This window comes from Xylocopa sonorina, chromosome 6 (genome assembly GCF_050948175.1).
Source record: "Xylocopa sonorina isolate GNS202 chromosome 6, iyXylSono1_principal, whole genome shotgun sequence".
NCBI lineage: Eukaryota > Metazoa > Arthropoda > Insecta > Hymenoptera > Apidae > Xylocopa > Xylocopa sonorina.
The window spans coordinates 2,220,587-2,248,460 of NC_135198.1; the positions used below are offsets into that span (position 1 = coordinate 2,220,587).

At 36.9% G+C, this 27,874-nt stretch overlaps 1 protein-coding gene across 1 annotated transcript in view; it reads left to right on the forward strand.

Annotated features, from left to right (window-relative positions):
• LOC143424566 (coiled-coil domain-containing protein 137) overlaps window positions 1-17,529 on the forward strand; it is a 28,548-nt gene extending 11,019 nt beyond the window's left edge. Inside the window, exon 4 of the mRNA XM_076896711.1 lies at window positions 17,477-17,529. Coding sequence (XP_076752826.1) covers window positions 17,477-17,514 — 38 coding nt within the window. The 3' untranslated portion in view covers window positions 17,515-17,529. The remainder of the gene's footprint in view (window positions 1-17,476) is intronic.
• Window positions 17,530-27,874: the final 10,345 nt, after the last annotated feature.

Genomic DNA, 27,874 nt, shown 5'->3' on the forward strand with positions numbered 1-27,874 from the left:
GCAGCGCCATGGCGTTTTTCTACTTATCAGGAGAGAATGTTGCGTTATTGTTTTGAGTGTTCAGCGTGCAATCAGCTTGACTCTTCTCGTCGCGTAATGGCACTTTTAAACCATTGAACAGGAGTGCGATGGCCCTTCTCGATTTTTCTATGTCTCAAAGCCCCCACGGCGCTGTTTTTTCTATTTATCAGTCCAGATCTAATGTCATAACTTCTTGTTGTTCACGTCGAAGCTTGCCAGTGCTAGTTTAAAATTGAAATATCGTTAAACGTTCGTCTACTCGCGTACGATCGGAAAATGTTCGCATTTGAAATACATCGAAAAGGATTAATAACATAAAGCATCTGATAAAGAAACTCGTGATAGAAACAAACGACCCGTTAAGTGGTTAAACATTATTCGTGTAACAGCAGTGTTTCTCTGATAGATAGGTAAATTGTACGCTCGTGCACGATCAAGAGTATAGCGATCACTTTCGTCGAAAAATAAAAGAGAAGGGTGCGCGCTCGTGGTGATTACTGAAATTATACGTTGTACGATTTTCGTTGTTTCATTTACCACGGGCTTTTTCCCTGTTTCACCTTCTGAAACGATCGTCGAGCTCTCGCGTCCCGCGACTAATATTTCTTTACGAACGTAGCCGTAACTATTTGCCAGCCGTCCGGGCACATGAAATTCAATTATTCACGGAACGATGTGAATTTTAATAGAACACTCGCAATCTCCACCGTTGCGTTTCTGGGAAACGTTGCATTCGAAGGTTGCATAAAATTTCGTTTATATTCCCTGTTCGCTTTTAACTGTCTATAAAGGGATGCAAGTAAAGATATATTGGGGTGAATCGTCTTAATATGGAATATTTTTTCAATGCATATATCTTACCCATTTACAGAAATTTTATAAACCTTTAAACATTGTAATTTTATAAGAAATTTCGTATTCTTTCAATTGTTATCGATCGAATTAAAAATTGTAATGTAAAAATGTAAAAATGTCGAGTAACTGATAATAACTTTCGTTTAAAATTTGTTTTGTATATTTGTACGAAACAGAAACAAAATTTAGTAGGTATCCGTTGAAACTTATTAACATTTCTACTAATTATTATACGTGCGTTTGATTTGAAGTACTAATGCATTAACTAGATAAAAATTAATAGTTCTCATGACAGCTACACAAATTTAATCATATAGAGGCGATAATCAGAAGAAATGAAAAGATATATCAAAAACTAGAGTAATACAAGTTTTTTTTTTTTTAATTCTGTGGCAGTCCTCCAGCATTCGTCACTAGAGGGATAGCAACCTTGACTAACCTTTGCACTCCTCTATTTGTAATGTAAAATCCTAAAGAATGTAATTTATTGCTTCATTATATAATATTATGCATCTTGTACTTTACTTTCTTTTCGTAATAATTATGATTCTTATATTATCGTAAAAGGTGTAAGGTATATGTCAGAAGAGAATTTGTCTTCGAACTCGAGGGCTCCTTAATGAAGACAATGCAAACAATTTTCAATTCAAAAGCAATTCGTAATAACTTCGTTTATTCCGTTAGCAAATTACAAATGTTACGTAAATAATAATACTGTTACCTTTCTCTTTCGAATGCAAGGAGTTGAAGATAAATTACCATCAACTTTATTATAAATTCTTGATGATATACTAATATCAAGAAAAGCAATTTATCCACCAAAGGTCCTTTATAAAGTGTCTTCCAAGGATGCCAACCGTCTCACTTACTGGTACTTTTTCTTTCGAGCGAAAACGGTTAATCAATGCGTATTCTACACCAGAATAATTCATCCTATCGTTCGATTAATTACCGCGTGGTCATCTACCAGTTATTTGAATAAAACGCGGGATAATCGCGACACGTTGGACGGGTTTCACGTGTCAACGGGTAGTTTCACAGAATTATTCGTAATCCGGGTGAAACAGAGGCAGTTTTCGCGGCTATTTCTCGCGCGGTCGTTTCTCTTCTCTATGGCCAACGATACGCGTCACCTCTTCTCGAGTTATTTATTAATCGCGCGCACGGAGCTACGCGAATTTCGCGAAAGAACCGTTTCGTTTCACGTTTCTCGAATAAACAATCCCGTCTCGAGGCGAATCTGTCATCGCCCGAAACATGTCCCGCGTCTGGTCGAATCGTACGTCGTCGTTGCAATTTCTTTTCGGATTTGCCTTCCTTTTCTTTTATTCGATCGTCTTTTTCAACATTTGCGAAATATCGAGAGCTGGACCGTTTAACGATGAGTTATTCGCTGACAAGAGCAAAGTATCGTCGAGCGGACAGGAACCAGGCCGAGGTTTAAAATAGACTTTTTACGCGGTTATAACTTCAGAGTCTCTTTTTCGAGATAATAGTGTAACGGCTACTTACTCGTTGCGATAAAAAAAAGAGGGAAATGTGGCAATCCTCGTAAATTATTATCTCCGATATCGGCTGATTTTTATTTTTAGCCACTCGTAGAATCTCATTAGAAAAGTTTCGATATCGCACGTTTATTGCTGCGTTAATTAATATTCTTTTATCTGGGAACACTTGATTTTAAATTATAAATAGTCGAACGATATTTATGACACCCGTAATATGAATATGTATATATTTGAAAGATGATTGTCATTTCCGTTTTTCAGGAATTCTACAAATGTTACGAAAGCGTGGCCATATTTCAATAATAATTTACACCAGGTTTACGAAACGCGACAAATTGACGCGTTTCGGATGTCATTCGGAAAATTACAAAAATATATTATTCAATAATATTTTAGTACTAACATTATTTTTATCATTTTTTACACCTTTTGAAAGTATACGTCTATAAAAAATTAAATAATATTTGGAAATTGGAGGATAATTTTGGAAAATGGAGGATTTTCGTTTCCCCTTGATATTTTCTTTGGGAAACGTATATCGTGGTGTACGCACAATTATAACATTATATTATCTAATGCAGGCTGAATCAGAAATCGTTTGAGGAAGATACACGTGTAAACCTCAAATGTTTCCGTTTCCTTTTCCATTTCTTTATCACAAACAACTACTCTTACACGCTATGAAAGCATCTCGTTCACGTATCTATACAAGATGTTCAAAGTGCCTTCCTCCATTCGTAATGTAAACGAGTACACCTTTGAAACGGAGGAATATAGATCGCGTTCTAAATGTCTCGACAAAACAGATTTCCAGGGAGAACCGATTACATTCGCTTACATCGTTCGATTTAAAATAATTGAAACGTTTCTCTGCGACTCGTGTTTTCCTCTGCATTAGAATTATTGCGTACCTTTTTATTTTAATTGTGATGAACTCGCCATATCGATTAAATTACCTTGTTTATAATTTACTATAATTCCCTTATTATCGACATAACGCTTTGTGAATTCCAAAGTTGACCTTTATGATCAACAATAAAGTTTATTCTAATTGGTTTGTTAACTTAGAATCTGTCTTTCAAATTAATTATGTTAAATAAACTAGTGAATATTTTTTCTATACTTGTAGGAAATCTATTTTGCTTACAATTCTCTATAATTCCTTTCTATCTACTTGTAAAAAATTCCAAATCCTCGTTGAGTAAACTAAAATAAGATAAAATCGTGCACCATACTCACCCTAGACCGTAACGCTCCTCACCAGCCCCCCGTATTCAATATTAGGATGACTGACTCTATTATTGCGGCACGAGACTCGAGGGCCTCTCGTATCATCTCCTCGATACCGAAAGCTCAACCATCGTACCACGTCTTCCACGCGTCTCCCATGATACGATGATTCTAGGCGCGGTGAAAAGGTACGGGTGAACAAAAATAAAGATTTCGGGTCAAGGCGAGTGGCCGTCGGGGCGAGTTGACAGAGGCGGTATCTAGATGGATCGTCAAACTAGGCCAGAAGAGCGGTCGCGACCGTTGCTCCCTTGGAAGTCGCAATCTCGAGATAAAAATCGCCATGAGAACGCGTCGCGCGGAAGAGGAGGGTTTCGCGAGGGGTTGCGCCACGGTCGACGAAGGGGACGGATGGGGGTGTTGCGAGAGCAGCGTTAAATTTAAATTGCTCGTATCTCCGCGCGCCTAGCGCGGAACTTTAAGAGGCGGCGTCGTCAAAAAAATGGAACGACGACGACGACGACGACGACGTCGGCCCCCGTCGTAAAAAGGCGAGCACGATGCGTATCCACCTGCCCTCCATACTTGAGAGATTACACCGCGAAATGCGATTCCCAGCTACTATCGACGAGCCGGATCGCGGAGTTACGATTTTATTCCGCCGCTCGAGGAGGACCGCCTCCCCGACCCGGTTTCCGTCTCGTCCTCGTGTAAACACCCGGTGGCTCCTATTCTTCCCGGCAATTCGTTCGGAATTCCCTCTGTAAGTCCCAAAAGGACTCTTGGCTGGTGGCTAGAGGAGGGTGCTCCGGGAGTGGGAAATCAAGGATTCTTTAAATTTTAACGCTGTCGATGTTTCTCGTTCTCCCCTCTTCCTGGCGGGGATGGTACGGTTTCTCGAAGGTTGCCGATAGAAAATATCATTTTATTCGTCGAAACACATCTGATATTTCTGAGAATGTCAAATATTTTTATCACATTGGTGCCGAACCAACGATTAAGTAGTAGTAACGTGAGAACCTTGTGAATGAATGAAATGTGAAGATGTTTACGGCACTACACATTTTATAAACACTATATAGCTAGAGAATTGTATAAATACTCTGCAATTTTTCCATTGCAATGAGAAAATTTTGGTTTGTTTTGAATAATTCTTTTAATAAACCTACTTAACATTTCCTACTATGTTTTCTTCCGTAACTCGATAAGCTTATCTCCTTTCTTGACTTTTCCTTCTTGGCTCGTATTCTCCATTCGTTTTACATTATTTAGATCAGAGCTCTCTTTGTTCTAGAATTTTCTATGAACTAAAATTAACTATATAATACCATGAATGGTTAATGCGACAGAAGATCATACGTAACAATTTACTTTCGCGGGATGGTGTTTGGTAGGATTTCTCAATGGTGTACTGTTTTGACAAAACTATTACTATAAAATTAGGTTACTAATAATATATTAATGTTACTGAAATGAACCTTTCTCGATGTTAGCAATAGAAGCTATTGCATTTTTTGTGGCCCGCTAAGACAGTTACAGGACAGTATCTCTCCAGTATGTCTATATTTTTCTCTATATTTAGGTCTACATATAGTTATGAGCAAAGTTTTTCTTGCTTGAAGATTTGACAGACATTAACTTGCAGGAAATCAAGAAAATTAAGTAGAAAAGTGTGATAGTGTACATTTGTGTTATTAAACTGATTCTAAAATTAAATGTGCTGGCAGCTGTAGATGATATGAAATTAGCCTAATAAATAAATATATATTGTATATTGTTTATTGATTTTTATGGTACAATTTGTACCGTTTCTGAAATGCAAAGTTAACTAATGAATGCAATTATCTTGGAAGTTGTGCTCCTCCACGCTTCTATGAAGTTATATATAGTTCCCTGAACTATTGCAATAGGGAGACATAAATTTCTGAAAAAAGTTGTAATGAAATGAGTTTTATTTTCGCAATCACTAATCAATTCTGAGTGCAAAGGGTTAATTATTGTTGAAGTAATTGGTCTTCTTAAGGAGAACTCTACAAGTGTCCAAAGATAGGGAAGGCCGAAATGTTTGAGGCTTTTGGCTTTTCCATGTTCAGTTAATCGTAGTTTTCCAGGCATAGAGACAAGTCCGATTGACTACTGTTGATGCTTAAAGCCGTCGTTTAGAAAACTTGTTCTTGTGATACTCTGGAGAAATAAAAGTATTAGTACAAGCAGAAGTATTATAGTAAACGAAACGACCTATGGACGTACATAAGAAACAAGAAAGATCATCGATTTAAATAATTTCAATTTTACGTAGCTCTAATAATAACAAAGATTTCAATCACCGTAGACCTTTTATTTTGTACTTTACTTTCGCAATTTTGCGATCAGATTACATTTCTCACTCTTTCTTTCGAAAATAAATACTAACGATGGCAGAATAAATACTGCCATGACTAGTCACAGTGTTTTTGCATAACATGATCCATTTGCACGTCATAATCTTCAAAAAAATTCTTTAACGATATTTAAAATTTTTTAACGATATCGTATCATCGTATACATTTCCGTTTAATAGCAGGTATACACACGCGTTATACGTGTTCGCACGATCGATTGTGTTTCCCATAAGAGATAAGAGTCACAAATGGACACGAGAGATTATTACTCTTCGTTCGATCTTCTTTTCTCGTTTCCGTTGCGTTTGTTGCTTCGTTAATAAAATAAAAGTAGGCGATAATGGGTTATTATTAGTCAGCGTTATCAGCACCGCGATCATTTTAACGAATCGACCGCGAAATAGTCTGACACGCACCGTAAACACGGTGTTTGCTCAGGTGAAATGATACTGCACGGAAAATTTGTAGCTAGCGCATGGAATTGGACGATTGAGTTGAAAAAGCGTGACGTTTTTAAAATAATAACAACTTTAATTAATGTTAATTTGCCGTTTTAGGATACAGTAGTTAAGGTCATTTATGTTAAAATCGAGATGTTCCAGAGTTTGCGCTTAAATAAATTGAAAAATATGGGTAACTAATAAAACGATAGTGTATTGTTATAATTCTCGAAAAGCCGTGGCGTAAGTTCGTGGAAAATATAAATTTCCCTTGAAATGAAAAGAAAAATATACAATTTTATGTTACAAAATTAAATAATATTCAACTTTTATTTACTATTAAAGAAATCTTGCATTAAAATTAATAATACTTTGCAATTGATTAATCATTCTTCTCCAATTTGTTTATACAGTAGGGATTTAAAATAATTATGTCGTGCAAGTGGTATATAGTATAATGAATCTAATGATCAAATTGTATTTTAACGTTGCGATTTGTCTTGTTTTTTCGTACATTATTAAAGTTCCTTGGTTTTTCCAACGCGGAAATGAATTCAAACCTCTGTCTAGTGTATCATCATTCATTGATGTCTTAATGAACATTTTATATGGTTCAGTTTTCAAAAATCGCGGTAGGAAACTGAAGAAAAGTGGATTGTCGGTGTACAGCAGGGTTACCATTACCATTACTAACCCTTCTTACTTACTTAGTTACTGGTGTTAATGTGTTATATTAAAATTATATATTTAATGGAATTATTATTATTTAAAAAATTGCATAATATACTTCATATCCGTTTGAAACTCTCGAAATGGGGTTTAAGCCACTTTCAAAATAAATATTTTGATCATTCTATTAACTGCTAATTTTCCTTTTGCAAAATCATAATGATTCTAAATGTATTATTTATCATTTGCTTCAAAATGAAAATATAACGCAGGAATGTAAATATTAAAATAGCTAGCTTGATTTTTTCACAAATGGACTTAGGTCACTTTTAAGATAAATGGCTCGTATGAGTTTCGTAGACACCTTTGAAAATTCGAATTTCATTGAAGGATTTCTTATAGAAATGAGAAATAAGCAACGAAACATTTCTGCTGTTACGTTACCAAACTTATTGTTCAGCGAATTGCTCCAAAAGCTAGCGAACCCAAGAACTCGGGGAAGTTCGTAGAAATTATTTAAACTGCGAGCTGAATTTTCGAAGCAATCTGTGAGATGCATGCCCGTAATTATTGGTAGACGTACTGTAATTGTAAGTGCTTAACCCTTTGCACTTGTAAGAAAATGTATAAACAGCATTATTATTTACGTAACATTCGTAGTTTCCTGACAGAATAAATGAAGTTTTTGTTCTTGTGATATGAGAATTGAAAATTATGTGCATTGTCTCAATCGAGGAATCTCATCGAGGAGTCTCAAGACAAATGGTTAATGTTAATTTTCAGGAGAGTTATAATTCATGTAGTAATCAATTTCTTAAAAATTAGAGTATCGGAAATTATAAATTCTATACTGGAGAATCGAGGGAGTAAGAAAAGTCTGAAAGATTTTAAAAGAAAGTGTTACTATTCTTTCTTTATTTTAAAAGATGGTGTATACTTTAAAGTATTGTGCACAAAATGGCACTGCAGCCTTTTATAACAAAAGAAAAAAGGAAGCTTTCAATTTTCTTATGGGTAAATAAAACCTTTATTGTCTTTTAATATATTAGTTAATAAATTTCGATATTTTATTAATATTGATGAAATAAATTTTATGAGAAAATTATAATAATTATACATAGTGATACACACGTTTTTTATTTGTAGATTGTAGATTGTAGTTATTTGATAGCATTGGAAATAACGCATTTACTTTTATATTTTATTTTTGAGACATGTACATGCGACTTATACCCGAGTTTTAGTCAGAAAAAATCCTGAATAATGTCCCCGTGCAAGTTCAAGAGGCCCGTAAAGGCGTCCACGAATTCTAATTGGAATTTTAAGCTGCGGACAGAAGACGTTCGTCGAACGACGGGTCCGAGCGTGGTGTTCGAAAGATTAAACCGCAATAAAATCCCGCGGGTTTATGCACGGTGCGACGTCCGAAGCGTATGCAGGGAATGTTGATCGCTACTTGGTATGCGGACTAGTTTGAGTAAACATCGAAATTTGGCCGAACCGTTGGAAAATTTGCCCGCTTAGGGCTGTTTGCCTGACAGATCAGCATAAGAATCTGCGGTACGTGAACCGCGCGCCACGTTTTTCTCCCTTCGTTCCTTATTATACGCGTTGAAACCGTGCCTAAACGCTCCCTCATAATTCAACGTGTTGGTAGAGCTCGTCTCGACATACGAAACTCTTCTTCGTCGATTCTACGATAGCCTCTTCGATTATTTAATCCTAATTTCGAGAACGTTTATACTCTATGTAATTTTTTCTTTTCAAGAATCAGACGTAGATACGCGGCGTGTCTGGCAATCGATGTTCATTTTTACGTTGACCATCCGATGGTAGATCCCTGGGAATTCTTTCGGTCAGCACTATTTGCTGAAAAATGATTTCGACCGAGCCCCGACGCAGTGAACTCCGGTGGAAAGTAAGAAGTCATTCGTAAGAAATACGGGCCATTTCTCTTCTATTGGACACCCTGTATTTCTCTTCCAACACTCGAACTCCCCTTTTCCATCATCCGATGCTGTTATCCCACCAATTTTCGTCGCCAGCTTTCAATTAAATTCGTAACACAATTTCTCAGGATTCGAATATTAACCATTTGCACTTCTCTGTTGGATGTGATTCGACATTAGTAAATAATAACAGTTAAAACTATTAAATACAATATATTTTTTTATTTTCTTATGTTTAGCACGATTTGATAATTTATTTTTACTTTAAATTACTTGTTAACATAATATCGCTTGAATATTTAGAGCGATGCAATGGTACAATACAATTACGTTTTCGTATTATATGTAAATGTTACTTATTTTTTCGATTGCCAAGAGTTAAAAATAAATTCTGATCAACTTTAATATCGAGAAAACGAATTTATCCACCGCAGCTCGTTCGCAAAGTGTTCTCCAAGGAAGCTAACCATTTCCCCATCTCACTTGGAACATTTTAATTGCCTCCATGAAAGCCAAAGGTTAAAAATAAAATTCGAACACAGGAATATATATCGAAGAGCCGCGAAACATGTTCTCCAGGTGTACTTACGGTCCCACCCCCGGTGGAACGACACGAACCCACGTAATTCGCACGTAACGCGTCGAGGATCGTTCGTCGAACGACCTCAAGTAGAATAAGACGAGGGTAGCGAACAGGGTATCTCGATCACGCGGCACTTAATGGCCAGTCGGTAATTGAATTCGCAACCGTACGGGGACCTCGATCTTGCCCGTTCCTTTGTGCAGCTTCTGCACTCTCGCGGCCTCGAGTGCTCGAGGGCCGAATACTCTCCCCGTTATTCCTTCAGCGAACTCTCTCTCTCTCCCTCTCTCTGTCATTCGTGGACGAGAGGAGGCGAGACGTCGGGTACGTGTCTTGTCGCAGCTCGATCTTCCGTCGGCCGGGTCAAGTCGTTTTGCATTTACTGCCAGCGGGTTGTTCAGCGACGCCTTTCCATCGGTCAGGATCGTCCTCGAGCCCTTGCTTCGTCCTGCCGCTCCGCTCGATTTCTCTGAAACCGACCGACCGGTATTAATTACGGCCGCGAATCAGATCCGCGCTCGTTCGCCTCCTCGTCGATCGAGATTCCCAGCTTAAATTGATTAACGACTCGCGGCTCGGTCCTCAGACGCGGAGATTGTCTTGACTCGCTTGGAAGTCGAGGACCGTTGTTGGGGACGTTCGGTTGTCGGATATCATTTGGTGAACGTCGAGTGTGTAGCATCCTCGTCTAGTATAGAATAATATTCTTTCAGCTAGTAGAGTCAATGATCGAGTTTTTGCTATTATGCACCAAATTCGATCTGAAATAAAAAAGATGATAGTGTTGCTAGCTATTCGAGAACGGGAATTTGTCCCTTGGGTTAAAAGCCACTGCAACATTTGTCGGTTACAGACGAAAGTCTTCGGTATAGTACTAGAGTTGACACTGTGTGTTTCTGAAATTGTTTAACAAAGTGTAGACGATGATCGTTTGGTGAACGGATATCGATTAACTATGTCTTTCTTTGGAGTTTGGAGGTTCCTTTAATAAGAGTCCCAATTTGAAAAATTTGTTTTTTTTATTTATCAGGAGTAGAAAAATAGAAAAACGGATCAATTCTTCTTTGATAAACCTCAGACAAATGTCAGAAATGTGAAATTTTATACAAATCAACTTACTTCAGCAGTAATTTCCTCTTTGAAGTGGAAAGTATAAATCAAGGTACAGAAAGTATATCATTTCATTGTTATTACAATATAATGAAAAATGGTAGCTGTCGATATATTAGACTTTTTTAAAAATAGATATGAAATTAATACTCGTGATTCTTTTATTTTAAAAGCTGTATCGACAGCTGTGCAAATTTTAAAGAATATTTCCGAAGTTTATGCGGTAGAAACACGGAATTTATCAAAAAGAATTTAAAAATAGATTTTATAATTTCCTGTCGTAAAATATCGTGAAATATGACGTTTTAAATGTTTAGTTACTATTTTTTTCTTGTGCAATAAAATCGATACATTGCTATTCCTGTATAATCGAATACATTGGTTATTTTGTAGTGCACGTGAATGTTATTAAAATTGATAATGTAAATTGTTTACAAATTAATAATAATACACACTAAAGCTTAGATTAAAGATTAGATTACTGAGTCAAAGTTTATCTATCGAAGTTGATTTTTAGAATTCAGATATCGTCTGTTCATTTAATCAAGATAGTGTTTCTACCAGCTTTAACCTTCGTTTTCTATGTTCAATATGTAGCTTAAAAATTCATGAATTTAAAAATGAAGAACTGTTCCAATAACGATACAATTCCTTGAGGTTTGTCGCAAGTACAAATGCTACTTCTGTTATTGCACGTATCCCTTAGAAATTATTTTTATTGCAACAAAATTATTACATACACATACACGTAGATATACATTGTATTTGTTTGCATCCTGCTAACAGGATCAGGGTGCTTATATTTTTCTTAGTATAATTGATTTCGCATAGTAATTGGAAAATTACCATTGAAGTGTTTTATACCACTTTCAGAAACCAATCCGTCAATAAGCAATGCAGTATAATTAAGGCTTGTATTTTACTAGTCGGTATTTTAATCTCTTTTAACCATTATTTAATTACAGTTCCTTTTGGCCAGTATTTAAATATAAGGGTTCAGTATCCTTTGAAGCCCCCAGTAGCAGCTAAACAAATACCAGTTGGCCAAAAACGTTAATTATTTTTTGAGTTACAGCGAGTCTATAGTGGGATTGAATACTGTGTTCTTTTGCTTTATATTGTCTGTCTATTAATTGAACTAATTAATCTAACCTAAAATGACCGTTTACTATTTTTATACCGATCATTTTGGTAATGAAATACCGACCGAAATTTATTTTAAATACCAACCATTTAATTTGTCGTTTATAAATGATACCTTAAACAAAAAAAGAAAAAAATCAAAAGCAAATCGGAGTAGATTCTGATTTATCGGAGCAATTCGAAGCCATCGCCGACAAGTTATGTTACTCCGCTCGTACGGGTGGTGGGGGTTGACGATTCTAATAGGTGGGGTAAGGCAACCCTACGCGGCGTAGCCGCGTCAGTGAGCAGCGAGCTCTTGTCGCGTGAACATCGTTTCGTTACGGGTCTCTCCGGAACGGTCGCGCCACGTGCTTCCCTCGTATCGCGTTACTTTCGTCCGATCTGCCCTTGCTCGCGGAGAACAAGTCGCACGAGCGTGCGTGGCTGTCGAAAATCGCGTGGTCAGGTGCATATATCGGTTCGTCGCGTGGTTCGACGAGTGACGTGCTCGACTGTGGGCTCGCGTAAAACCGTGTTCCCGAGTTGTGTCGTAATTAAACACAAGTAGAAGATAGAACGCCACGGCTGATCAGTCCCGCCTGCCTGTCCGTCTGTGTTTTGGTACATTCTACTAGCTGCGCTGCGGCCATCCACTTCTATTTCGTCTCGCACGGTGAGTATCTCTATATAGAACGTCGATCGTTGTTGTTTTCTCTCTTTTCGTCTGATAGATCTTGTCGCGATAACGCTTATCTCGCAGCAGACGGGCGACAATTATACGTCGTTGCGATCTTCCATGACCGCCTCTGGTCGATCGTGATCGACTAGCTTCTTATCGTGCAACGTTAATTTTCCATCGTTTTTTATTTATTCTTCTTTTCTCTTACGACTTTAGAAAACTGCTTATTCGTGATATAACAGTTCCCAGGTTGTTATTATGCCGATAACGCGACGTTCGCATGAATATGCGAAATCCCGTGTAACTGCCTCGTAACGACCGCGCAAGGAGCAATAATTTTGCGGAAGAATAGTAGGAAATTCGTGGGGGGGGGGGGGGGGGGATGTAATGCCTCGTCAAAATTTCTGCCATCAATCAGGGCAATTTCCATTTGTCGTTGTCAGACGCGCCGGGCATTCGCGGAATCCGATGATGTTTTCACGTACATAACTAACGCGGTAAACAGGTTCTGTAGATTTTTAATGCTAGACCACCTATAGCGATTATAGCGTGCATCTATCTCCATTAGAATAATTGGTAATAACAAATTTCTGTAACGTGTAAAAAGCAGACGACGTCGGAAGAAATTATTTGTTCGCGTTTTTCGTAGAGAGCCGAACAAAATTTTAGAGCAGAGGGCGGCAACCTTTTCTCGCAGTGAATCAAAATCAATCAAAATATGACTTTTGAGAAGACGTTTCGAGTCACAATTAACTAGTACAAGACCATTAAATATGTTGTATGTACAGAGTGGTACACGATATAAGTTGGACAATAAAAAATCAGCTACCAGTATTATATAATTTAGGAGAAAATCACAATTCTTTTCCAAACATTGAACTTTATTGTGAAAAGAAATACAAAAGTAGTTAACATTTTTTTATGTTAAACGTAAACAAAAAATTATAATAATGTCAGTAATTATTAATTATTCCTCTGACATTGAACTTCTGACGTCAATTCAGTCAAGTCTAGTTCATACTTAGTTATTTTAAGACGTATGCAAGCACCTGAATTTTTTGTTATTAAGCTGTTAATGTTAATTTTATTATTTATAATATCTCAAAGTTTAAGTAAATAATTATATTTATGTTTTTTCACATTAATCAGTTGAAATTTACAAATTAGTGATCCGTGAATCATAAGTTGCCGACCGATGTTTTATAGTAATCTGCATGCACAGGGTGTTCCTAGAAAACGGATCTCTTACGCAACTTAAATGGTTGTTTAAGTTGAACGAGTCATTTTTTTTTACAAATGTGACCGCCTTAGTGTTTTCTTCAAAGTCACATCCGTGATCCTTCACGTCACATATACACAAATAATTGTTTCTCGGGTAGTTTTGGCAAGAACGATGTCGACTTGAATTTTCGCGAGAAATTGTGGATTCTTGAAAGCGTTGAGTGATTTTTTGTCGCAAAGACGATGGTTGTGCAATGTTTGCAAATGGCGAGGCTCGCGTACAGACGTTCTTCTTTGTTGCTTCGAGGACAGTTGACGAGGTTGTCTTGCATTGTATCGTCTTAAAACTGTGACCACTCTGAACGCAATACCGCGAAAATATTCGATCGATAAATCGCGCCTCGTAAATCTCGTCGAACCTCTGACGAGAAGTTTTTGAGTGGCCGCGTGTAAACGAGCTGATTTACGCCACTTTTTTAACTTCGTGCTCTGAATGCCATCTCAGTTCGACTCGCAGCACTGCATCGAGTTTCTACGCTTAAAAAGAATTTTTTAACTTCCTCTCGTCTTCGAATGCTATTTTTCTTAATTCGAGTATTAGACGAAAGTTCGCCACGCATTGCGCACTTGTTGAGAAAATGACGCGATTTCGATGAAAGCCAGAACAACGTTGCGAGCGTCATCCTTTCTCACGTAACTCGCGCGTTTCTAAATTAATAAACTAAAAGTTATCAACCCGTGCGAAGACACAGTTGTTCGCAATAACAGTGAAGATGTAGCTAGTAACAAGACGTATTTGCAGAGCACAGCCTATGCTCTGGGCAAAAAAATTGTGTTGCGTTAGTTGCTTTCTATCTATTTGTGGTTTAATTACTAGTATTTATTTATTTAATTTTATTTATATAATTATTTATATAACATTTAATGGAAATGTTATATTGAAATATTTATGTTATTTTTTATATTGTAGTTGTAAATAATTATACTTATTTCTGCGGATATGCACAATACAATTAATATAATTATACAGTATAAACTTAAAAATAAAAATATAAGATATATATTTATAGAAAATTTATGTTATTAAATGGTATTTTAGTACTAAAGTTATTTTTGTAATTTTCCTTATGAAATTTGAAATGCGTCGATTTGACCGTAAACTTAGTGTTAAAAATAATGATATCTGTGGTATGTGTCTGTCCCAAGTTTCAGAGCGTGGGATATTAAACAAACGTATCGCTTCCAATAATTATTTCTAACATATTTAAAAAGAAATACTATTAAACTTATACACAGTACAGAAATAATTGCAAATATTTACGTATAAAAGATCTAGAACATTTTTAATTTAAAATTCATCGAGCATAAAATACAGCAAAAAAATTAACTTTTCGCAAATATCAGTAAGAACCTTTTGAAGAATCTAACTATAGTCAACCTTTCAAGTCACCAGCAACTGGTATTTTTTATTATTTTATTATATTTACACACAATTTTCATAGATATATGCATACTATTAATTACATAAAATTATAAATTACGTAACATGTACCGACTTTAATGAATTGGTAATTACTTTTAAATAAATGTCTATAGCTTTTTGAATAAAATTTCTCACTTCGTATTAGCTAGTTTACGTTTGGTGCAAAGGGATGAATAGTTATTTGTAAAAAGGGTGTTTCTGTATATCGGCAGATGGATTAGGCTAGCAGTGCACACTTATCGTGTAGCGTCGAACGGCACGATTGGTAATTCGCGTAGCGAAGGCATTGCTGGTTGCATAATGACTCGATTAACATCAGACGAAGCCGCATCATTGAGAGAGCTCGTGAAAGTCACCGCGCATCTCAGCCAGGCACGCGACTGTAATGTGTAGCCGGGATGAAAAGCGGGAAGCTTCTTTAAAGGTCGCCTGGTTATTGCGAGCAGCCGAGCGTTGTTTAAACGGTAGCCCGTCGAGCATTATCTTCCGCTTAGGTATCGGAAAAACGTTTTTCTGGCCACGATCGGAAGCTTCCGTCAGCCTTGAAACGAGCTTGGAAATGTTGCGTTTCAAGTGCTCTACACTTATACGACGTACGACGTTCACAGAAGCTCGCAGCTATCAAATTCTCCCGTCGAATTGTCGAAGAAAAAATAGTCATTTTAGCTTATTTCTATTAAAAATAAATTAATGTTATTAATTATAGAAATGATCAATAATAGAATGCATAGTCCACTTCCCCTTATTAGAAACTTACGAAATATTTCCGATCGTCAATGAAAATACATTTAAGCAGCGGCTGGTTAAGTGTTAGTAATATAAATTATTTGATAATCATTTTTCAGAGAAATTATTCACCTTGATAATTAGCGTGGAAAGCAAAAATGTAATTCGAGTATGAGATTCTTTGATGATAAATTGTATACTTACTTGCACATTAACTAGTCGTCTTAATTGGGGCTCCTTTTTAGTAATAGGTTGGCGTATGACTAAAAAGAAAGGAATGTTTTGTAAATGGGCTTATGTAATAATTCTGACTCTTGATAAGTACCTATACGGTACTGTAAACAGTTTTTGAAACATTTGTATTCCTATTCTTTTTATTTCTGTTGATATAATAGCTTTTATTAATAGTATTTATTTTTACCATTATATATATTAACCAGTTAACTATGAAATTTATTTTGTATGTTCTCTCACCTGGTGCGTAATTAAAATCAAATAATGACGTGTATACACATATACAATGCAAATGGTCGCATAATAAATGTGAGGAAAAGTTACGGTAAAAGGTTTTCATTTTTATTGGATAAAAAAGTAACAATTCGTCGTTGAAAAGGATATTATAGTTGAAGAAAAATTCGAGCAAAAAATTTGGTAAATCTTATTAATATCACACAACTGCTGCAACAAAGGCTTTTTTGTATCGTAGCAATTGTTATCGAGGAATCGGGTACGTAGTAAAGTAAACTAAACGATACGTGGTATACTCGATACAGTGGGAAAAATAATTAACTAGTTTTGTAAAAAGCAATACACTGTACGAGAAATAACCTCCATGTCAAAGAATTGAACCTATTTTTTTCTATAAATTTATAGCAGGTTTATTGTCGACATGTTCACGGACGTGAATGCTATAAGCATTCATTTTCATCGTGACGCAGAATGGCACGAATGCTATAGCATTCAAATGTTAACCTTAATTTTTTGTCATTATTACGCGTTTTAAAATAATGACTGAAATTTTTTACTGTCCGCGACTAAATGATAACTATGTTACGTGTTATTGAAACTTTAAGTTTTTCTATCGAACGGTAATTTTCCACGACGTGTTTACACGTCAATCCCACCGCAATAAAGCTTTGAATCGACATGTCGTTGGACACGTCGAACGCAGTTAATTGGTTAACACGCCATTTTTTAGTAGCCACTTTTACATGCAAACCGAAGTTGAAACTGTTTTATGAAACAAAACATAAAATTTTTCCCCTTTACATAATGATTGTACAATGATTAAAAAAGAAGTAATTCTATTATTCAAACAGTATGCGTCGTACCGAGTTCCAACAGTTGGATCGAGGACGATCCAATGTACATTCAATTCTTTTTTCAACAATCAGCTATGAAACGTTGACATTCTCGAATCATACTTATGGTTATAAACGATCAGGAGAGAGTAAACGAGAAGATATTCAATGTTCTTCGCTTTTGGTTGTTTACAGATCGCGGAACCAGCGAGAGTCGAAGCGTCGATCCTTGAAGAGCGGCTGCGTTCGCGATACACGCGATCGGCCACGCGACTGCTGCGCAAACACAGGTACGTGGAATGGTAAATTTTCATTTTTGCGTTTCACTTGCCGCGTTGTTCGCGGTGCGCTCTTTCCGCGAATAGGAAACGATCGTTTTCCACGTGGTAAAAGTGAAAGCGACGCGGCAGACAACCGCGAATTTTACCGATCGATTGCTTTTTCGTCCTCCTTTCTTCTCGTTCGAACGGTGTTATTTTTTCGTTCCTTTTTTGCGCCACTGTTCGGATCTGTTCGATTAATTTTTCATACGCCTCGAGTCAGTTTTTCAACGCCACGATTTATGGGCGATACAAAGTGCTTTGCGAAAATCTTGGACCACCTGTTTCGTTTGTTTTATAAAGTTGCGTTTGAACGCATCTTTGGTCGATACGATTAAATCCTATCATTTGAACTTACTTTGTTATCGAAGTTTTTCAAACTTTACTTGGAAAAATTTGTTTCGAACATTCTTTTTGTTCAACAAATAACTCACCAGCTATGAACTTGAGTATTATAGTTGAACAACTCGTCATCCCTATAAACACTTGTTAAAGTTTAACGAGAAATCTGAGAATAGCTGTAATAAAGGGAAGAAAAATTGACTTATCAGATAGTACAAGAATTTAGCACAATACTGTGTCTTTCAAATTAACTCTTTACGCCCCTTTGTTGAGTGTGATTCGTCGTCAGTAAATATAACAAAGTTGTAGAGAGCTATATATAATACAATTTGCGAATAAAATTGTTTACAAATAACAGTCGAGGAGTTGTTCTTTAAAGTAAATTTCAAATAGTACGCAGTTGTTGATCAATACATTTGAAAAATTAAGCGGAGTTGAAAGGATCGGATTTCTTATTTGCACTCGGATTTCTTATCTGAGGGAACATTAGAATTGATTACTAATTATGGAGTGAAATTTATTCCACCGTAACTTTATGAGAAATGCATAATTCTCTAAATGTACTTGTGTTCAAATGAGTTTTGTATTACTGGTGAAGTAAAATACAAGTTTTCCAATGCAAAGGATTAAAATGTTCATTAAAAAATGCCAAATGCCGCCAAATAACCTTCGACATATTAGGTTAAACTTGTCCACCATTCTTAATTTTGGAATGGCTTGTATTTCATTGGTCAGTATCGTAATCCCTTTTGTAAGTATTTAAATATGAATGGTCAGCATTTAAATCCCTTTTTGTCAGTATTTAAATATGAATGGCCAGTATTACACTTTAAAATTAAACATTGTATATATATTTTTCTTATTATGTAGTAAGTATCGAAAATGAAAAATAACCAAACCTAATCATTATTAGCCATGATTTCATTTAATATATAGAAAATAAAACGATTTGCACTTACAATAAGTCTACAATGGAATGGATTTAATACTGTGCTTTTTCTATTTTACATTGACCGTAATGATGCTCTAACCAGTAATTAATTCCATACCGACCATTCGCTATTTATGACATTTTTGGTAACAAAATACTTTAATAAAGTAGTAGATTAGATAGGTATAGATTTAATAAAAATACTTTTCCCATGGTGATCGCGAGCGAAAGAAGATCTTAACAAAATTGAATTCGCAAAGCCTGAATTCACCAGATAGAAACTTGCGTCCTACATACTTGAGGACTAATTACATTACAATCAACATAACCGCTCTAAATATAAAAGCGATTATTATCATTAGCATTGTTTTCCAAGAAACGAACGTCTGAAGAGAAACACTCGCGCATGTTCGATCGGTTGCGTCCCGATCTTCCTCTAATTAGACACGATTTAACGCGTTTCACTTGTTGAGCCTGCTGTGCGTGTACGAACAGCGGAAAAGACTCGGGAAACAAGGTCAGTTTTTGCGTCTGTTCCCTTTGATAACCTGGCTGAAAACGATCGATCGTAATCGACGTTCAATTAGTCTCGACTGTCGTTCGAACGGCGCATCGCGAACACCCGCCGATTATTCGCCGCGTTAATTACAACCCATTAACAAGTATCACGCGCAGCGAGCGAGTCAAGGTCCCTCGTTTTATTCAGCTCAATTTCCATCGTCGCCTTTTCCCTCCTTTCCGGCCTTTTTCTGGCCTTATTTCGGCTCACGTGTCATCGACGTTCGATGAATCGCACCTGTCGAGTTTCTCACCTCGAAACGAACGCCACTTTGTGCGTTCTTCGCCACGAAATGACTCTCTATCGATTATCCGCGCGTTATCCGGCTTAATTGTCGCGATCGTCAGATATTTCTTTTCAATTCTAAATTCAATGCCAACCAAGATTTTGATTTTGATTGGCCGCGTTTTTCGTATTTCAGTTTCACATTGTTTCGAGAAGCCTCGAGGGAGACAGAGGTTGAAGTTTACGCGAATTTTTGATCGAAATTTAAATATGTTACCGTACGATATTATATTTATTTTAGCCTTTGAACGGTCGTTAAACGGGTCAAAGTATATTAAATTTTGTGCCATTTAATATCTGCAATAGACTTTCGCGCAGTCGCAAAAATTTCCTACCGTCGAAATTGAACGTGGAATCTGATTAAAAGGGGTATATGCATGCTTTTGATAGCCGTCGCGGGTGGTTCATATTTATGAAACTTTTCAATATACAATTTAACACATTTTCCAATGCATTTTAATTAAATATCTGCCACATTTACAAGTTCCGGTTATAACACTGAAATTACTAAAGTAATTTAAGCGACTGATTCTCTCCTAAACTCGCAGAGACTCGTATTCGATCGTTTTTATTGAATTTTGTAAAATTTTGCATAAAGAAACACTGCCAAACTCTTCTCATTTTATTTTATTCAATACAAATTTATTTTGTACATTTTGTTTGTACATTGGTTGGTAATTAGCCAATCGTCGCAAGCGTTAACACGTCGACGCTCACTTTGAATCTAATAATGGACGACGAAATGAAATTTTGTTTAATTAGTCGATTCTTGGAGAGTTCGATGAACATTTCAAATGTACAGAATGAAATAGTTATAGTCTTTCTAACAAATTTTCCAAAAGAATTGCTGCACCTTTATAGCTGTCGTTTGCGTTTACAATCCTAAGTATTGGATGTTTATAGAAGATATTTACGCGAACGTGTTAACACGTGTTCACGGACAGTAAAAATCTCAGTGAGCTGCGAAAATAGACAGGCGATTTTAAAGGCGCTTAGAAATCTTGCGCTTAGAAAGTTTACGCTTGTGATATTGTAAAAAATTGCAATACAATAATGCAGAGTACAAAGAAATGAATAATATTTGGCTTTAAAATTCAAATGCTATAACAATAATCACATAATTCGGTATTAACAAAAGATTAGCTTGAAAGGTTAGAAGGAAAGTTGAAACTTAATTTAAAGTAACTATCTTAAATAGATAATTTCGAGCTGTTGAGACATCTAATATTTGATAGCCTGCAATTATTTCCTGTCCGCAGTTCGAGGGAGATGTTCCATTATCAACACAATAGTTGATTAGCGAGTTTCGTAACCTCTGTTTGTATTTCGTCGATAAGATCGGTCGGTGGAAATTGAAAAGATGCCGGCTGCGAATGTATTAATATTCAGAAGTGTCATGGGAAGATCGGACTGGTCGATACCGCAGGAATTTGATTGTCGTTGCACGGTTTGCTACCTCGAACTTTTCTTATACTTTTTCTTCACCCTTCCTTTCCCGTGTTTCCTTTAATCTCGCATCTTCGCGCCCGGTGCGCCACGCGTATCGTCTTTATTATCGCAATATCGGGAAAATTTCTTTGGCCCGGCGATAATCGAAGCGGCACGCTCCAAGTAAAATTTTTATCGTTCCTGCTCGTCCTCGCTCGGCTCGTCCAGAATCTGTTAACGCGTTCTGCAGATCGCGCGAAAATTCTTCCTCGCCGCTCGGCGTTTTCGTTTCAAGCCGAGCCATTTCTCGTTACACTTACGACCTTTTTTTGTCGCACGTTCCTGCACGCCTGTGTCTAAGGTTTGCTGCACGCTTATGGAATCTATACGAATAAAATATAACGAATGCCAGCAAATTATGTTCAACAACATTGCTGCACACTTTGTTTTTTCTTTAACCGGAATTAAAAATGTACCAAAATTGATATAAGTATTTATTAATATTTATTAAAATACTTATCATTATTTTAATCCCCTTTGATTGGTATTTAAATATAAAAGGTCGGTATCCTTTGAAAATGTGCGAAGCCCCCGCTAGCAGCTAAACAAATACAATGAGTCTATAATGGAACTCTTCTCCTTTTTAGAAAAGGAACTGCAATCCCTTTGATTTTTAATCGACGGATCTCCATAATTTGAAAAATATTGGCGAAAAAGGTTTTACTAGTTTAGGTTGATCCTAAACTTCGATAATAAGAGTCTCTAAGCTTTACATTCGATTACGACTGTAGATTTATTCGACATCAGTAACGTTGGACGAATCGAGGTTAGATGAAATTCAAATTTCCAAGAAGCCTAGAGCGATAAATTCAAGGCGATTTAATGCCTCCAACAGTTTCGAAGGTTCCACCGGTGTCGAGAAAAAATTGTTTACCATCTCGGGCAGTGTCTCGATAAATCGGTCGGAAATTTGTGACGAGTCATTGAATTCCCGGCAAGTGTCGCGTGCTTCGTCTTAATATCGACGGCGTGGGTGGACGAGATAAACTGTAATCAAGAGGATACGTATCTCGCGCGGTCGTAAGTGAGACATATTGCTCTTCTTACACGGACGTAATCAAGTCGTAAATACGCGCGCCGGTGATGCAATCATGCAAACATACTCGTAAACTCGGTGGACGACTTTTTTTCAATCGAATTACCGGATACTGTCATCGCAGTTTTATCCCCTCCGTTTAAACTCCGATGGAAGCGTCGCTTCATCGTGTACATCGCCGTTCAAGGACACCAGGACAGTTTTATGTAATTTCGTGTAAGGTGTGAGAAAGAAATCGTTAAAAGAAAATTGAAAAAGGAATAGGAAAGCAGTAGACTCAGTTCCAGTCAACAATGTTTACTAGCCAAGAAAGAAACGAATGAATATTGAATGAGGATAATAATTTATGCAAAAACTAGCTTAACAGTGGTTTATATTCCAAAAATAAAATACTTAATTTTACATTGAATAAAACAAAATATAAAGAAACTAAAATTCGGTCAGTCAGTTCAGTTGAGTTGGAAATTCTTATAACTTAAATTAAACTATTAAAAGGTATATTAAGGAAAAAATTATTTTCGAGAATGTATTTCTCGCGTCTCCGTAGAGCCATACTTCGAGTGTTAATAATGTTGATATAATTGAAATAATTAAGAAAAATGGAAACATCAGTGTTTCTTTTATAATTAGATTGGATGATATTAGGAGATAAGAAGAATCATTGGTTGGTCATAGTTTAAATAAGCATAAATACTGCATTCAGAATGATTTGTAAAAAAATGTTTAATATCAAAACATAAAATTAAATGACAATCCCCAGAGAACATCGGAAGGTTTACTTGCTCCAGACCAAGTGATTCGAGTATCTTTTTCATTCAGTTCTAACTCGTCGATCGATTGAACTATTTCTGTATCATCGATCGAAAAAAGTTCTTTGCTGCTAATTGCAAGGGTATGAAAAACGAAACGAAGGTGGCGTTTTTCTGATAAATTTTACTCTCGCTGTTGGTACGAGATTATTTTATAAAACATAAGAAGATATTACAAAAAAAATTTTAATCTATTAATAATATAAAATTTAAATCTGATTCTGCTAAGAGGAATCTAATTAATTAAAACGTTTTATAAGTTTGGAAATAATTCAAACAATTTCGTTGTTCTGAGATAAAGTTGCTTTCTCGATGCGAATAGTAAGAAGCTATCGTCACTGAAAGGTCCAAGATAAAACCATTCGAAACAGTCGTTTTAATTACTACGTTAGTTTCAATGGACGAGTAGGACTGTTGTCGCGGAACACCTCGCACGATCGAGGGTACAGTTTCGGCTGTAAGCAAAGTTGCTCTATTCTTCTTATCACAACGAGCTGGGCCACCTCGGTTTCCTCTTCCTTTATCCCCTTCCGTCTTCGCCCCGGAGTTTACCAACCGGCTGCCGCATATTTCGGCCGGCGCAGCTGTATTAAAGGCTGTTCATCTCAATATTGGAAAACTTGGCTGAATAAATGAAGTTCCCCCCCCCCCCCCCCCGCGAAACAGGAATTCTCTCGTCAAATTGCAATGCAAGTGGTGGAGGAGCGAGTTTCTTTTGACCAACTTCGCCATCGTTCTTCGCGTCCACTTTCCTCTTCTTCGTTCTCTCCCAGCTTTTTTTTTTCTACTTCTTCCTCTCCTTCACGTTGCCTTGGATTTTTCGAAGAATTCACCGGTTAACAATACCTCAGCGCTCTTTTACCTTTGTCCCGTTCCTCCTCGTCGCGAGAAGACGAAGAGGACGCCAGATGCGATCGAGGAAACGCGTTCCACATTCGCGAATTAATCGCGAAACGCGTCCCGTTTCCACCAGACGCGGTATTTTTTCCTTTTTTTTTTTTTCTTTCACCGGCGACGATGGGACAAAGTGGCGGAGAGGGAAGTTTCGTAACTTCCGCGGGAACCACGATGGTTTAAATCAATTTGGAAAGTTACCGGCAGACTTGGAAAGAAATTTACAGCGGGGATGTGGTGCCTGGGACGTGGACTTTTGAAAATTCTCGCGTTACGAGTGTCGGGGAAAATGTGACACGAAAGCGAGGAGGTGGAAGGGGGAAACAAAGATAAGCGAGATTAACACGTTTGTTGCGCGCGTCGACGTTATTAGCAATTGTTTTAACACCTATCCGTGGAAGAGATCGTGCGGTATGCTTACCCACCATATTGCTTTTTCTTTAGTATCATCTAATCGAGTCGTTTATTTTTATTTTGAAACTGTCCTAAATCTATTTACGCTAAAATCGAGATATTTTAGATTTTGCCTTTGAATAAATTTAAAAATATTGGTATAATGTTTTCGTGCTTCTGAAAGTGTATAATTTATCATTCCAGTTAGCGTTATTAATATTGTTTAAATTAATTAATTTCTCTTGAAATAAAAAAAATATATATACAATTTTACGTTATAAAATTAAAAAGTATGCAATTTTTATTATAATTATTCATTCTTCTCCAATTTGCGCATACGAGAGGGATTTAAATAAATCGAAAGTTTTGAATCATTCATTGATGTATTATAGATCGTTTTATTCGGTTCAGTTTTCAAAAATCGCATCCAACATATTTTTAACCCATTTACTTTTTCTTCGTTAGTATCTTTTTTTATCATTAGGTAGAAATGAGTGTCCTGATAATGTGAACTTATGATCAACGACATTATGTTCGGTAGATAAGACTATTAACTAGCTAATTTTCATTTTTCAAAATTTTAGTGATTTGAAATATATTATCTGCAATTTGCTTCCAAATGAAAAGATAACGTACAAATATAAATAATAAAATAGCCAGCTTGATTTTTTCGAAACATGGATTTAGGTTACTTTTCAAATAAGTGATTTAATTTATTCTCTGAACAAATTTCAATTGAACATCATCTTCGTCTTCAATTTTGTTATTATAGATGGGAAAAATTACAAAATTTCAATGATGGAAAAATACAAAATTCAAATGATGATTTAGACCAAAAGATTAATTTTTCATACACGCGAAAGAACTTTTTTCAGGTTCATTCGCACAGATGCATTCAGAGATACGTTTAATTTTCGATATTTGAAGCTATTTATGACACTGTCCCCATTTTCGGTGGTGATTTTTGTTCTTGCGATACGTAGAAATGAGGAGATAAAAATGTACAGACTGCACGTTGAATCCTTCCCAGGAAGATTCGCGATATTTCACGGTTTCACGAAAATTCGACGATTAAAAACGATTCCGCAAGAACGAGCAGAGTTTTGCATTTAACGTCGCAGCGGACACGGTTTAATATCCATAGCGCGTCGAGGAATTCATTCGAATTTTCGCACAGCGGAACAATGAAATCTCTTATTCTCGTTCCTCGTTCGTTTTTCTTTTTTCTTATTTTTTTTCCGAAGAAGAGCCGCAAAAAAAAGAAACCGTAAGGAGATAAGCAAGCAGTTTCCGTTTAATGAAACTTATATCCCTACGATTTCTTCTTTTCCGCGGTGGTTGGTTAAAAAAAAGGGCGGTTGGATAAACGTTGATCTACGAATTTGTTTCTTTATTCGTTTCCCTTGATTCGCTGATTTGTTGCCCGCCTCGTTTTAATTCCCCCCGCGAAACTTGCCGATTTATCGGCTGATAAACAGTTTAACATGATTCAAACGCGAGAACCTGCTCGACTGCCTCGCGTTTGCTTCTTCTATCGCCCTCTTTTCTGCTTCCGCTCGACATCTCGCGGCATCTCCTATGTGGATTACACACGGAAGTCTGTCTTGATAAGAGTTAATCGTCGAGACTTAGATTTGTTCAAGTCGAAAAGAGAGACGCGACTGTTCGTTTAAACGATGTCGCGTCGCGAGCCTTGACCATAGCGACTTTTATTCGAATAACGCATTTAATAAGACTTTTCGTATTTGTTGTCACTTAACCAGTCAGCTGTGTTTTACTTGTCATGTATAAGCGCCCTTTTCTTTATAGAGAAGTGGCAACATATCGTGTTACGACGAATAAAATCGTATGTAAATGTTAGTAATGTATCGATTAATCTGTTAATTGAAGCATTTTTCATGTTATCACAGAAAAAATCATACGTCGATTCGTACGTGACTATATTTCAAATGTATTTATACGTAGAGACAAGTTGCTCCGTAACTAACGTCATGCGCGTGTTTCACGTGTTTGATGCAAACTTGTACATGCCTTTCATTTTCCAAGAAAACAGTGTTAGCTAGTTAGATGTCAATTTATCATTTCATGAGCTACAGCTATCGTCACTATAAAAAAGCCTTTGTAAATACCGATTTATCTCACGCTCCTTACAAAATTCCTCCTTAAAAAATAAAATCTTTGTTTGGCATTTGAAAAGTGTTGCAATATAAGCAATACCGTTCACAAACTTTTTCGCTAGTATACGAGAAAAGCATATATAAAAACTAAAGATGTTCGAACTAGTAGCCCTTAAAAGAAGTTGGCCACCAACAGATGTTACCCGGAGAACCGGGCCAGTTAAAAGCGCGGACCAATAGGAAAATACCTACAAGCCATTACCCTGGACGTGTCCAAACAAACTGTAAGTTGTATCCGACGGTCCAACGAGGAAGAAAGAAAGAAAGAAGATCAGAGAGAAAAAAGGAAAACTCGCCCGTTACCTCGAATTTCCGTTTCATTCCGTTCCCGCAGTAGATACGGCCGTGCAATCTCAATTTTCCGCGCGTTGAAACCGTTTGTTTCACGCGTCGTTCCCCGGGATATCACCCGGGCCGCTCCCGCTCCCGCTCCCGCTCCCGCTCGACGCTTGTTCATCTTTAATACGATCATCCCCGCGTGTGGACGGTTCGAGATCTAATCGAAAGACGGGGGCGTAATCGCAGCGTGTTCGCAGGAAAAGTACGCCACGGGCACGATTTCTGAGGGCACCGGATGACGATAAATTTATTTCACCGACGGTTAGCCGTCGATGCGGCCCGGATACCCACCGTCTACTTCTCCTCCGGGAGCGGCAACTTCAACCCTTGACCCCCACCGTTAAATGATGTTTAGCGCCGATGCGACGTCGCCTCGTTTCTGTTTGGACAGCGGGATTGTTTCCCGCTGCGCGAGAAGAGGAGGGTTTACTCTTTCGACCGAGCGGGATTAAGGGTGTCGGAGAAACTGCGCTTCCGGAATCCATTTGGCTGTTTCGAATGGCGATTGACGTTTTTTAAGACAACAAATTATAAATGGTCGGTATTCTCATCGATTTTTACCAGTATTTAAATCACTTTTAATCAGCCCTAATCAAATAAGATACTCCCATCAGACGCTTAATGTTTGATGGAAATTATATAAAAATCAGAATAAGAAGGGGTCCTTGAAAGTATAAGATCTTTCGATAATATGTGAAGCCCCCATTGGCAGTTAAACAAATATCAATTGATCAAAAACATAATTATTTCTCGACTTTTAGTGAGCTTAAAATGTGTCAGAGATTGCGACAGCCAAATTTATCACAAGGTTGTAGGTGAAGGATATTTTTTGTTTCCACATTAGTAAGTTTTTTTAAAGTTAAGGATTGTACAGCGAACTTCTGGTTAAACCAAATGTTTGGGACCAATAAGCAGTCGCTTCGTCATCCGTTCTCCAAAAATTCCAATGCCAGCAGTATTGGAAGGTATGACGAAATGGCTTCTAGAGAAGCATTAAAATTTGAACTTCAAAAAGGAGTA